The sequence below is a fragment of the Phaethon aethereus genome (assembly GCF_964289735.1).
Source record: "Phaethon aethereus genome assembly, chromosome: 18".
In the NCBI taxonomy this organism is placed as follows: domain Eukaryota; kingdom Metazoa; phylum Chordata; class Aves; order Phaethontiformes; family Phaethontidae; genus Phaethon; species Phaethon aethereus.
Window position 1 is genome coordinate 811,391 of NC_138594.1, and position 13,195 is coordinate 824,585.

General features: G+C 43.1%; 1 protein-coding gene across 1 annotated transcript in view; it reads right to left on the reverse strand.

Moving 5' to 3' along the window:
• Positions 1-10,760, reverse strand: part of LOC309411587 (myosin heavy chain, skeletal muscle, adult-like) — a gene marked incomplete at both ends in the record, with an annotated part of 35,802 nt that extends 25,042 nt beyond the window's left edge. The window contains 16 exons of the mRNA XM_082008259.1: positions 38-125; positions 669-742; positions 2,182-2,491; positions 4,403-4,573; positions 4,653-4,802; positions 4,902-5,020; positions 5,433-5,571; positions 5,796-5,899; positions 5,996-6,094; positions 6,183-6,246; positions 6,341-6,433; positions 9,267-9,378; positions 9,469-9,496; positions 10,067-10,223; positions 10,316-10,459; positions 10,557-10,760. Of these exons, the coding sequence (XP_081864385.1) occupies positions 38-125; positions 669-742; positions 2,182-2,491; positions 4,403-4,573; positions 4,653-4,802; positions 4,902-5,020; positions 5,433-5,571; positions 5,796-5,899; positions 5,996-6,094; positions 6,183-6,246; positions 6,341-6,433; positions 9,267-9,378; positions 9,469-9,496; positions 10,067-10,223; positions 10,316-10,459; positions 10,557-10,760 (2,056 nt within the window). The remainder of the gene's footprint in view (positions 1-37; positions 126-668; positions 743-2,181; positions 2,492-4,402; positions 4,574-4,652; positions 4,803-4,901; positions 5,021-5,432; positions 5,572-5,795; positions 5,900-5,995; positions 6,095-6,182; positions 6,247-6,340; positions 6,434-9,266; positions 9,379-9,468; positions 9,497-10,066; positions 10,224-10,315; positions 10,460-10,556) is intronic.
• Positions 10,761-13,195: the final 2,435 nt, after the last annotated feature.

Genomic DNA, 13,195 nt, shown 5'->3' on the forward strand with positions numbered 1-13,195 from the left:
TCAGTCTCCTGTCTTTAAAGTATAATGATGGACTTACCAGGTGTCTTGGTCTCATTAGGAATCAGGCAACGCACAAAGTGAGGATGAGTACTTCTCAGATTAGTCATCAACTTGTTTAGATTTTCCTGTGATAGAACAGAACATGGGTTTTGTTTGAGCTACAAAGCTTTTGCTTTCTTATTCAAATGTCAAAGAGTTATAGAATCACAGAATGGTTTGGATTGGAAGGGGCCTTTGAAGATTGAGTCCAACACTGCTATGGGCAAGGATTTCTTTTACTAGATCTGGTTGCTCCAAGTCCCATCCAACCTGACCATGAACACTTCCAATGACTGGGCATTCACAACTTCTCTGGGCAACTTTTTCCAGTGTCTCACCAGCCTCATACTAAAAAAATTTCTTCCTTATTTCCAACCTAAACCTACCCTCTTTCAGTTTAAAACCATTGCCTCTTTTCCTGTCACTACAGGCCCTGGTAAAAAGACTTTCTTCATCTTTCTGATAAACCCTTTTTATATATTGAAAGGATGCAGTAAGGTGTCGCTGGAGCCTTCTCTTCCCCAGGACGAACAAGCCCAACTCTCTCAGCTTTTCTTCATAGGAGAGGTGTTCCAGCCCTCAGATCATTTTTGTGGAAGCATGGCTCATTTAAAGGGAAATTCACATACCCTGAACACAGCAGACACTGTCTGGAAAGAGCCTCCCTTCTTCTTTGCACCTTTCTTGCCACCACCACTATCACCTTGGAAGAAGCAGATAGGAGTTGAACAGTTAGAGTAAGCAGTATGTTTTGTAGGCCTCACCTTCCTTTCTTTGGTCATGGGCCAATAAAATAATTAATCTTTAATTTTAAAAATTACTGCTGCATGAGAGTTTTAGTGAACTGCTGCTCTCTGGTGGTTCATCAGTGGATGGTATATTTTGTCTTGATGCATAACTTAGATTGCATCATAATGTATATGGTTTTGGTGGTATGGAACACCGTGGCCTGACATAAGTTTCATAACAGTGTTCTCTGTGCTACTAGTCACGTTGCTTTTACTTTGCTATAGACATAGCCCCATTTTTTATTTAATTAGGTGAAAGGCCACAAGAATGTGGCTCATCCATGGACATTCATTTATCAGTGCAGTGAAGTCTTCTTTAGAAAAATATCCTAATCCAATGTTCCAGCTGAAGAATAAGGATCTATTCCAAGTTACGGCAGCCCCAAGGCAGGAAACGAATTACAGTCTCAGGAATACAAGTCCAAGCAGCTTAGGGCCTTTTCAGATTCGCTGCATTGTTGATGCCAATTAAATTGTGACTTAAATGGAGTCTTTGTGCTCTGAACTTCACACCTTATCCAAAATTTTATCCCCACAACCTTTTCTTCTCGCCTTCCTTACATTGATGATACCTGCAAGGACCAGAGCTGGCTCATCCCCAGTATTTCCTAGGAGCTTGCTCAGACACGTTGTTATGTCAGCCAGACTGAACTGCAGGAAAGTCCCTATGCAGTACTCTCTTGAGCCTCAAACCCTGCTGTCCATATGCCTGATGTCTGAGTTGACTACTACTGTATACTACCTCTTCTTTTTGCCCAGCATCCAGGCTGCCAGAACATTGGCTTTTTTGTAGAAATCTGTGTGGCCATTTTTGGTAAGGCAGACCTATTAACTGTCCAACTTGATGGTCTTCAGTCACTAAAAAGGCAAGAGATTGAACTGCTCTCTGATGCCCTTAGAAGACTTCTAAATTATATTCTGTCACCTTCATTTTCTCTTGCAACACTAGAACTGCTCAGCTGGATATGAAATAGTTCCATGGTCTCCTTTTAGTTCTTCCAGTTAACCCAAGAAACAAAACTCTGCCCCCAAAGACTATAAAGTGCTCGCACTTTGCGTGTATATTTGCACCTGTCTAGAGGATGACTAAGCATGCACATGATTTGCAACACAGTCAGGAAACATACACCTCCTGTCACTTTGTTTTGGACTTGCAGAGATTTACTTCTCTGCACCACATGAATGTGGTGTTTTCAGCAGTTCTGCATGTTGGTATCTTAGTTTTGGCATATCTGGGTGTACACTAGAACAAAGTCACATTAGGGGATGATAGAGAGTCTAGAGTATACCACAGAGAGGAGAAAAGACTTTAGTTAATTCTTGCCTTATTGATCAAAATTGAAAAAGCACTTACTTGTTTCTGCACCAGCATAGTTAGAGAAAAGGAAGGACAGAAGCTTCAAGGATGATTTCTGGTACAGCCCCACAACAGTTTCGTTCAAGGGATCCTTGTTCTTGTCAAGCCAGCCAGAGATGTTGTACTCCACCGTGCCAGCATAGTGCATCAGTGAAAAGTGGGCCTCAGCCTTGCCTTTGACAGGCTTGGGCTTCTGGAAGTTGTTGGACTTGCCCAGATGCTGGTCATAAAGCTTGTTCTTGAAAGAGGTGTCAGTTGCCTTGGGGAACATGCACTCCTCTTCCAGGATGGAGAAAATGCCCATGGGCTGGGAGAAGTATGAATGAGTGAAGAAAGTAGGGAGAGGAAAAGTAAATAAAATGTCACCTTGCATGTGATTTGCGGCTTGTTTCAGTGACCATAATTTGTATTGCACAAGTTCTTAATATGTCACTAGTTACTATAATAATCAGGCAAACTATAATTAGTCTGTGTTGCTCAAGCTACTCCCCATGAACATAGCAACTTGACAATACTCTTTACATGCATCTTTGAATGAAAGTCTATATATATGTATTATAATAAGTTGTTTCAACCATCTTTACCCTACATTGTTAGGAAGTAGGTTCCAGTGTCCTGTTTGTGGGACTGATGCTGTTGTGTATGTTTGTTACAAACCATCAAGTTGCAATTGTCAGCTTGAACTTAATTTGATGGCTCCTCAGGAACATGATAGATAACTAATATATAAGAACTCCTGTTCTGTCTCCAGTGAATGTGCATGATGGATCAGATTTTCTTCACCTTATATGGAGTGTAAATGGCAATAATCTGGCACTTCAGCATACCCGTAGACTTTTAATTTGTCTCAATGTAAAATTGGAAGTATTTCCATACAGATATGTAGGCACATTCTCAGTGACATCAGATCTTTCATCTGAGCTAGAGTAGGTATCTTCTGATAGTGCAGATGATGTTTTCTGATTTTGCTGGAAACACTGACATGACCTGCAATTCATTTGCCTAGAGAGAATTCGAGGATTTCCTTCTTTGTATGAACCTTTTTTTAAAAAAAATGTAATAAGATGCCATTAGATGCTTACATCTGATTTTAGCTAGATAGCTGCCAGAGCTACAATCAGGGATCCTCCAGAGCAGCAGGTTGATGTTGGGCAGGAATGCCGTGTTTTGAATGAACATTTTGCTCTCTAGGTGTGGTTGATGTGTGAGAGCTCTGGGTTAGCATTCATCTTGCCTAACTGTAGGTATCTATAAAACAGAATCTAGATCTAAGTTAGCTGTCCAGATTGCTCTTTTGTAATGGAAGCATTATAAAGAATCACTAACAGAACATACTTTATAAGGAGATGATTTGCATCCTAGAAGTGTCTACTTCTTTCCTGTCATTACAAAAGAGACTACAGTGTTAGATCAGCACAGGTGTTCTGATTCCTCTGGCTCTAACACTTTGTATTGCATAGTTATGGGACACAAAACGTGTTGACGCTGAACAGTAAATGTGGACTTTGGGTACTAAATATTGAAATAGGCAACAGGCACTAGCTGTGAATGGTAGCGCTGCCTGTAGATGCTGCTATGTGGTGGGAAGCATGGGTGGTCAGCAAGAAATGTGAGGCTTGTGGGCAAAGGCATAACCCATGGGTTTATATTAAGTAGCGACCATGCATGTGAGATGGCTGAATCAGTCATTGGGCACTAGGCATGAATGATAGTGATGGGAGCAGATACCTGTATGCTCCTGAGAAGGAAGATGTTTGGGTATGTGCATATTGGATTTGCATGTAATGTGTAAGTAAGTGCTGTGCACAACCATTGCACGCTGGTTTGTAATGTAGTAGTGAGGGTAAGATCCCCAATAGAGTAGCAGTGGGCAGTGACAGATGGGCCAGAAGTGTTGTGTTGCTAGAATCAAGAACTTAATTCTATCCGTTACTGCAAGGATTAGGACTTGAGGTTCGCCGTACTGTTAAAGGCAGTCTTGTTAAAGGCACCAAATTAACATCATGTACCCCCTCTCCCTTCCAGCCCAGCCGTGTTGTTCAGGAAATCATTGTTTGTGCAGAGGCAGCCTGTCATTTCAAAAGCTTTGGTTTTAGAAACTGCCTCTTCTTATGTGACAGGGTGATTCAACAGTAATGTATCAATTTATTAAGAATGACTGGACTAAAATAAATGACTACACAAGAAATGTGCTCTCAAAAGAATAGATTTCTTCTACCTTCTCAATAAGCTCAATGCAGGCAGCCAGGTCCATCCCAAAATCAATGAACTCCCATTCAATTCCTTCCTTCTTGTATTCCTCCTGTTCCAGCACAAACATGTGGTGGTTGAAAAACTGTTGCAGCTTCTCATTGGTGAAGTTGATGCACAGCTGCTCCAAGCTGTTGAACTGCAAATTCAAAATGTAAAAAAAATGCCAGTTAGTTTGGAAAAGTCATCAATGGGCAAGCATACCTACTGTAACTCACATCAAAAATTTCAAAGCCAGCAATGTCCAGGACACCAATGAAATGCTGTCTGGGCTGCTTTGTATCCAGCTGTTGGTTGATTCGAATAACCATCCATAGGAACATCTTCTCATAGACTGATTTAGCCAATGCACCCACTGAATTGTACACCTGTAAGAAACACAGCCATGGCAGTAATGAAAGTTGAGTTAGCTTTAAAGTTGAAAGAACTGTCTGAACAAATGAGAAGCTGATCAGCTGTCTATGTACCTGTTGGACATTTTGTCCTTTAGTTACATATTCATTCCCAACTTTCACCCTGGGATAGCATAAAGCCTTCAGCAGATCGGCAGAATTGAGACCCATCAGGTATCCAGCTTTGTCAGCCACTAGGATTAGAGACAGCAAATGAGTTCAAAAGAGACAGAGTAAGGTGTCCAGGTCCTCTAGGATGTTTCTGTTGCAAGGAGCCTACTTTTGGTGCTACTCACATGCACCTTTTATCAAGGGAAGCGCCTCTTCAGGCCCATGGAGAATGTTTTCTCCCTAACACAAGCAGTGTCTCAGCTGCAGCGCGCTCCAGTTCCACACATGGAGGGCTGCAGCAATGCTTCATCTTTACATCTCTGTTTCCTTGCAGAGTATAAATTAAATCATTGACTTTGTGGAACTTGCAAAAACCTTAAAAAGTTTAGTTTCTGGAAGGGAAAATCATAGTCAAAATGTTGGGCACTTTATGAGATGAGGTTGCTAACTTGTCTCCTGGTTCAGTTCACAAGCAAACTCTGCAGTCAATGCTACCTTCTGTGCTGTCTGGCTCTGCCTGCTCCTCCCGCTGCTTCTGTTTGAACTTCATGTTCCCGTAATGCATGACGGCTCCCGTCAGCTTGTACATCCCCACTTTCTCATCGGGGCTGAAACCCAGGATGTCCACAGCGTTCTGCAGAGGCAAGTCAGGGAAGGTCAGAGAAGCCCAAGGGTTGAAGCACAAGGTGCTGTTAATGGACACGTGTGCTGCGATGGGAAGCTGGGGATTCCCATTGCTGCCCGCACCAAGTGTGTGCCGCACTGTCTGGCGCTTGGCAGCCCTGGGCCAGCCAAGCTTCCGTGGCTGCAGCTGGTCTGACTGCAAGGGCTGCCCCACGGGTGCTCTGCTGTACTCACATCTGTGGCCAGCAGCTCCTCGCCGTCATCAATACTGGCAACAGTGACTTCTCCTTGGCTCACGTAGGGGAAGTCGTAGGGGTTGGTGGAGATAAGGAGGAGATCTGCAGGTATACAGGGCACCTTTGGTGGCACTGGGGCAGGTCACAGTGGAAGGAGAAACCACTCACTGAGCCAGTCCCAGCACCACTGGCACTCACCAATGAGCTCCGGCTTCTTGTTGGACATTATCTGGTAAAAAATATGATAGCTCCTTTCACTGGCCAGCTGGAAAGTCACTCTGGATTTCTCCAGAAGATCTAACCGAAAGAGAGATGCTGTTAGCCTCCTGGTAAACTTGACATCATAAATGCACGAATTCTCATGCACTGACTTGCTCCAACTCACAGGTTTCGATATCCGCAGAGGCCAGCTTGCCAGTTGTTCCAAAGTGAATCCGGATGAATTTTCCCTATCAAGCAGTACAGATCAAACCATTGGTTATAACGATCAATAAATGAGACATATTAGATGTCTGCATTCCAAAAAATCTGAAATGAACTCACAAAGCGTGAAGAGTTGTCATTCCTCACAGTCTTGGCATTGCCAAAGGCCTCCAGCAGCGGGTTGGCCTGGATGATCTGATCCTCCAGAGTTCCCTAGTTACAGGAGAAAAAGCTTTTTAACAAACCTCACTACTGTTTAATAACAAGTATTGCAAAGGAGGTATTACAAACAGATCATTTTTACACCCTCATATGTTATTTTAATCTAAAATTTAGCAGAGTTTTTAAGCACTCTTCAGCCATCACTCATGAATATTGCCATTAGTTTCAAAAGGAAGAGTGCTGAAAGGCAGATCTATACTTTGTTTCCTTCTTGCACCTGCTATCTTATGTAGTGTATCATAGAATCATAGAATAGTTAGGGTTGGAAGGGACCATTAAAGGTCACCTAGTCCAGCCCCCCTGCCATGAGCAGGGACATCGTCAACTCGAGCAGGTTGCTCAGAGCCCCGTCCAACCTGACCTGGAATGTTCCCAGGGATGGAGCATCTACCACTTCTCTTGGCAACATCTTCCAGTATCTTACTACCCTTATTGTGAATAATTTCTTCCTTATATCCAGTCTAAATCTACCGTCTTTTAGTTTAAAACCATCACCCCTGTCCTATCACTACAGGCCTGGCTAAAAAGTCTGTCCCCATCTTTCTTATAGGCCCCCTTTAAGTACTGGCAGGCTGCAATAAGGTCTCCCTGTTCTCTTATCTTCCTCAGGCTGAACAACCCCAACTCTCTCAGCCTGTCCTCATAGGAGAACTGTTCCAACCCTCTGATCATTTTTGTGGCCTCCTCTGGCTCCGTTCCAACAGGTCCATGTCTCTCCTGTGCCGAGGGCTCCAGAGCTGGACGCAGCACTGCAGGGGGGTCTCCCCAGAGCGGGGCAGAGGGACAGAATCCCCTCCCTCGCACTGCTGGCCACACTGCTTTGGGTGCAGCCCAGGATATGGTTGCCCTTCTGGGCTGCGAGCGTGTTGCCGGCTCACGTCCAGCTTTTCCTCCACCTGTACCCCCAATCCTTCTTGGCAGGGCTGCTCTCCATCCCTGTCTTTCATAGATGAGAGGCACAGCTTCACTTGCTGCATCTTTGTAGGTAACATTCAATTCAGCCTCTTGTAATAGAGAGGGAGCGCCATTCCCAACACTGTCTGCAGATGGCACAATGGTTTTAAATTAGTTTTTATTAGTCCATCATGAAGATGGACCCTATAAAATTAAGGCAACACAGTAGCATATGAAGCTCTATGTAATTAAAAAAAAAAATCCCAAATCCCTAGATTAATGCCCTCTCACATATATCTTTTGTCTTTCTAAATGAAGTTCCTTAAGAGAAGAGATGTGTGTGTCAGTGCAGCTGACTATACCATCACCAAACCTCTTTTTTGTGCATAGCTGTGACTGGGGAACTCACAAGGGAGCATTATGCCTGGAGAGCAGCATGGAAGAAGACATGGCATTTCTTTACACAAGTTCGTTCCGGAGTCCTTGTCTACAGGCTGCATGACAAAGTGCTGGAGGCTGAGAAAGTATTCTGGGGAAATGCTGTTACATGTTTCCCTTATTCACATACTCTTACCTGGCATCTGATTTCAGCCTGCATCTGAGATAGGATGCTGGGCTAGACAGAACTATAACTTGAGTGTTTTATTTAATGTTCTTATGAAGTAGCACGTACTACTGTTACAGAGATTGTGAATACTAAAAAAATAGAGTATTCTGTGAATAAACTTGGAAGAAGGCAAAACAGGCTGTTGTCCATCTGAGAGCCAGGTGATATTCCTTATATCAAACATAGTCAGTATGTCTCTCAGCTGTCTTAAAGTTTTTCTGAGATCAGTCCTGGCATAGTAAGCAGCTGGTGGAAGCTAAGCCCAAGAGATTCTGAAATGGTGCTGATGGAACGAGTGTTTGTGATGAACTTGCCTTGACCATAACAATCCATCAATCACAGACACCTGCCCCTGAGCGCAAAAAGAATATTCAGCCTTGGAATCTCCTTAGGTCCTGCTGTGCCCTTGGGTACCCAAATAACACGCTGACACGTGTCACCCACTTTGATGCACATACCATCTCACAGACTGTGGTGACACACACTTGTGCCACATGGATGTTTGTTGGTTGTTCTCTGCTAGGGAATGAAGCCCACCCCTTGCAAATGCACCAGTAGGCTCAGATTGCAGCAGCTGGGCTGCTCAGCAGAAAAGGGCATCAGGGCATGTGCTTTCTTCCCTGGAAAGATCTTCTTTGAGGTTCCTTTCTAACTGTCAGACAGGTGGTCCCAGCTGTCCCAGATCTGTCTCTTTTCTTATGCTGCCCCTCAGGACTGTTATGTTGACCACAGGCAGGAGAACAAGCCAGTGGAAACTACTAAATGATGCAACTGAAATGACTCTCAGCCACTCTGGAGTCGAGAGTTCCTGTACTTTCCCTGTCAATGGGAATGCACCAAGGAATAGGAATGACACAATCATGTGCCAAGTGAGAACCAACTGCTATTGCTACACATGCAGCCGCTCCGGTGCTCTGGGTGTGGCTGATCTCATAGGATGCTAATGGACAGACAGTTACACAGACAGGTACGCAGACAGGCAGCCAGCACAATGAAAGCTGCTGTCTTACATTATCTTCCACTCCCTGGTGAAGACGTCCCTTGTGTAAATGTAGACTGGAGCAAAACTGAGGTTTGGGCCTTTGCTACAGCAAGAAAATGTTTTTTTTTAAGTAGAGTTCCACTAGTGTTCAGAGGGATGGAGGCCAGGTAGCAGGGGTAAAAGAGCTTAGGTGTGCTTGGACTCTGCGCCCTGACTGTCTCCTCAGTTGTGCTACACTTGCTGCCTTTTGATAGTCCTGCAACCCCAAAATACCCATTGATAGCTTCTGCGCTGCAAGTGCGGTCTTGGGCAAACAGTAGAAGGGGAAGCCAATGACCTACCTGCATTTTGCCAGGCTGTTGGTCTTTCTTCTTCTCACCAGTAACTGCAATTGTTGCAAAGTACTGGATGACACGCTTTGTATTCACAGTCTTCCCGGCACCGGATTCTCCACTGTTGAAAAGAAAATATTAATTGCTACGGGAAACAGGAAACATTTTTACTTCTCTGTCAGCTTTGTCACACATACCAAAATATACTCACGTGATAAGGATTGACTGATTGTTACGATCTGAAAAAGAAGTCACAGAAAGAACTGTTCAAATGAGATGTGGAGGGCTTCTGTTCCTCAGACATAACTAACTGACTTCAAGGGAAAGAACTATATTGTAATAGTATTTATCACTTTGTAACCAGGTGAGGTAAACTCTGTATTAGTCCGTATGTGGATTTTTTTGTGCACAGAGGGATGGAGCAGCCCAAAATTTAATTCCAAGCTGTGGTTCTTTATAAGGCTTCCCACTTACTGTTTGCTTTCTTTTATGTGTAGACCTTGGCGTAAACCTAGTTTAATTGGGATCAGATTCTCTGCTGTATTCTTTCTTTACTGTTCCTTTACATTCCTTACTAGGACAGTGGGCACAAAGCCATATATCTACCTACTGCCTTTCCTTTATTAACTGACAGCACAGAGGTCATTAAGATGCCACAGGCAGTCTAATCTCGAGTTGTGCCATAGGACTACGGGAGCTGTTGCCACTGAGTAGAACAGCACCTAAGATGTCTGAACTGTCAAGTGTTCCTTGACCAAGCAGCTGGCCCTGCGAATATCAGGGTTTCCCATTTTTGCCAAATGACTCACCAGTCAACATGAACTGATAGGCGTTGTCAGAGATGGAGAAGATGTGTGGAGGGGCCTCCTGGCGCTTCTTGCCTCGGTAGCCAGCCACCACCTCTGGGTTGTACACCGGCAGCCACTTGTAGGGGTTGACAGTGACACAGAAGAGACCCGAGTAGGTCTGCGAGGAAGGGAGACAGCACGTTGGCTTCCACTTAGCCTGGCAGAGCAGTTCCTTCCAGCTGCCCAAAGGAAGATGCTGCTGGTACTTACGTAGATCATCCAGGCTGCATAACGCTCTTTGAGGTTGTACAGCACAGCGGGTTCGTGGAGGTGGGTCATCATGGCCATGTCCTCGATTTTATCAAATTTTGGAGGATTCATGGGAAAGACTTCATCGTCCTTCACAGTCACGGTCTGACAAAACCAGAAGGCAACAACAGGAGAAAAAATCTGAGCCAGGGAACTTCTTGAACTGGGTGATCATGTATAAGTAACATTTGGTATCACTTACTGTATCATCATGTGTTTTAACTGTGACTTTGCCACCTTCTCTACTCTGTATGGTACCTTTCACATACATTTGCTTTTCATCCACTACAAAACAGGCTGCCTTAGCATCAAATGGGCGATTCTGGGCTTCAATTCTCTCCTTCTCAGGCTTCCGTAAATAGGGAGCAGCTTCTCCAAAGATTGCCATCTCTGCATCTGAACTCATGTCTGGAGTTGCTCTGGAGGAATTAAAAAAGTTTCAGAGAGCCTGTGCATTTGTAATTTATATTTATCCAGAAAGTGGTCATGCTCAATGACTAAAAGGAAGAAGAGGACTAATCACATCAGGCACTTAACTTCTGCCTCAACTTTAAATATCCACTGAGGAAGTAATAATAAAGAAAGTTCCTTCTGTAGACAGAGGGGTATTGTCTTTGAAGACATTCCGCTTAAACAAGATGCCTGTGTGCCCAAGTGAGGGCAGAGAGAATATCGAGCTAGAAGTGTTCAAAAGCCTCTCCTGCTGTATCTTCACCTGCTAGTCACACAACTGCACAGCCACATACTTCTCAAAGCCACGTACACATAGCCACTTAGATTGTTTCATTAGACATCTAAAAATCTAGACACAAGTAGGATCCATAAGTTAAGCAGATTAGCTCTCACACATAATTTCTAAGTGGAGGTATTCTTGGCACTCTTTTGTTTTCTATGTTTTAATACCAAGCAGGGAAAGTTCAACTAGTTTCTGTGTACACCAAGCACTAGAACAAATCGTGAGGGTCAATCATCAAATACTTAAAGCCAAGACTGTTTATCATATGAACCAAATATAAAACACCTTTTCAGATCTGTGGCAAAATTATTTAATAAAGGAATATAATGAATATTGAAGGTAATAAATAATAGCATAGTATTTTCAAGGTAAATAAGTACTTTTCATTTCAAAGAATTTAAATTACAAAGTACCTTTTAGCTTTAAACATATTATATAGAGTAATATTGGTTACAAGTAATTAAGAGACAATTTATGTGTACCAATATGTATCAGACATTCAGTTAGGGATTTGTCTAGGAGCAATATTTCAGAAAACTGCTTTATGCTCAGTTTTATTTTACATTTTTAGCAATATCTAGTAAAAATTCTTTAACACAAATAGATGCTATTGGTTGCTACAGTCAGAAGGACTGGTGTGGATAATTCAAGAACATCTAGAAATAACACAGGCAGAAATAATGTAGGCAGAAACTGGCATAAACAGAATGTTCTTTCCCAGGCAAGCTAATATACAGACTAGCAAAAACAAAAAAAAATTCTAAACTCCTGCTACTTCATTGGCTGTCTGATGCACTGTGGTACTAAAACAGATAAAAGGACAGACTTGAACAACTCAGATGTATACTTCCAAGGCATCCCAGTACTGAAACGATCAACACGGAGTGGCTTTATGTGCAAGAAATTGGTGAAAGGAGTCTGAAGGCATTTGTAATGCTGCTTTTGGACACATTGCTGTATAAGTGCTGAACTCTCTCAGCAAAACCTGTCTGCTATGGGATATACACCTTGCAGGACTTTGAGGGACTACATCTCTCAAGAGCCTTTAATACCCAGGAATTTCAAAGCACAGAATCTAGAACCTTTAACTTACTTTGGAAGTATTATTCTATGTACATAGAGCTCAGCGTTTTTACCTATGTGATCCTGCCTCTGAGTGGCTCAAGGGAAGCAACATGAAAGAAAGTGAGAAATTATTTCAGTGTCCACTAAAAGGTTAAGCAGAACATCAGAAAATGCCAATAGGTTGTCAGAAAATTTCTTGAGGGGCACAGTTGGAATGTCTTTGATAGGAAATAGAGTCAAATTTAGATCTTGACACATTCACAAACAGAGGAGAAGGCGTACTCTGGGAGAATAACGTGTACTTCCATCCCCTTCAGCTCCAGTTTCAGTGAGCATTTTTTGGCATTAGGATGGAAGACACATGTGTGGAGGGTTTCTTCTGTTGCTCCTGTGAACTCCCCCAGTCACTCAGTCACTAACCTTCCCCAGAAAACCTAGAAGGGGATGGTGCATATTAAGTTCTCTTGAAGAACTCTTGTGAAGGCGGCTCTTTTTGAACGTAAACAGATCTGTCTATCAGACAGGAGGCAAGATTGCCCTGAACTTTGTTCTGGTTTCAGAACCTGTGTGCTAAGTCAAAGTCAGCATATAATGTTCTAGACCTTACCCCAGAGGAAACTGACTTATGGTACAATAAGCTTAGATGCTTCCTGAATTGTACTTTGAGCGTCCTCTCTGAACACAACCTCAGTTTCAGGCTTCCAGCAGTTGTGCAGATGGCAGGAGGTGAATTTTAATCATCTATAAATCCGGAATCCCAGGTTACACCACAATAAGACATTACTGTTACTGTCTTTCATGTCCTCTTGGCTAAGCTTGAGTATCTGTCAGTTTTCTTTCCCAATAAATGGAGTATTTCCTACCAAGAACTGTGATTAAAATAGCATATACCCTTTTCAGTGAACCTGGTTCTAGAACATGGTCTTTTGCTACCTGCCCTTGCCATTTTCTGGGTGAGCTTCACTTGTTGCTTAGGATCAGTTAGTAAAATCTCATGTTATTTGTTAAACCCTTACCTTCAGAGAGCCCAGGAGGAAATC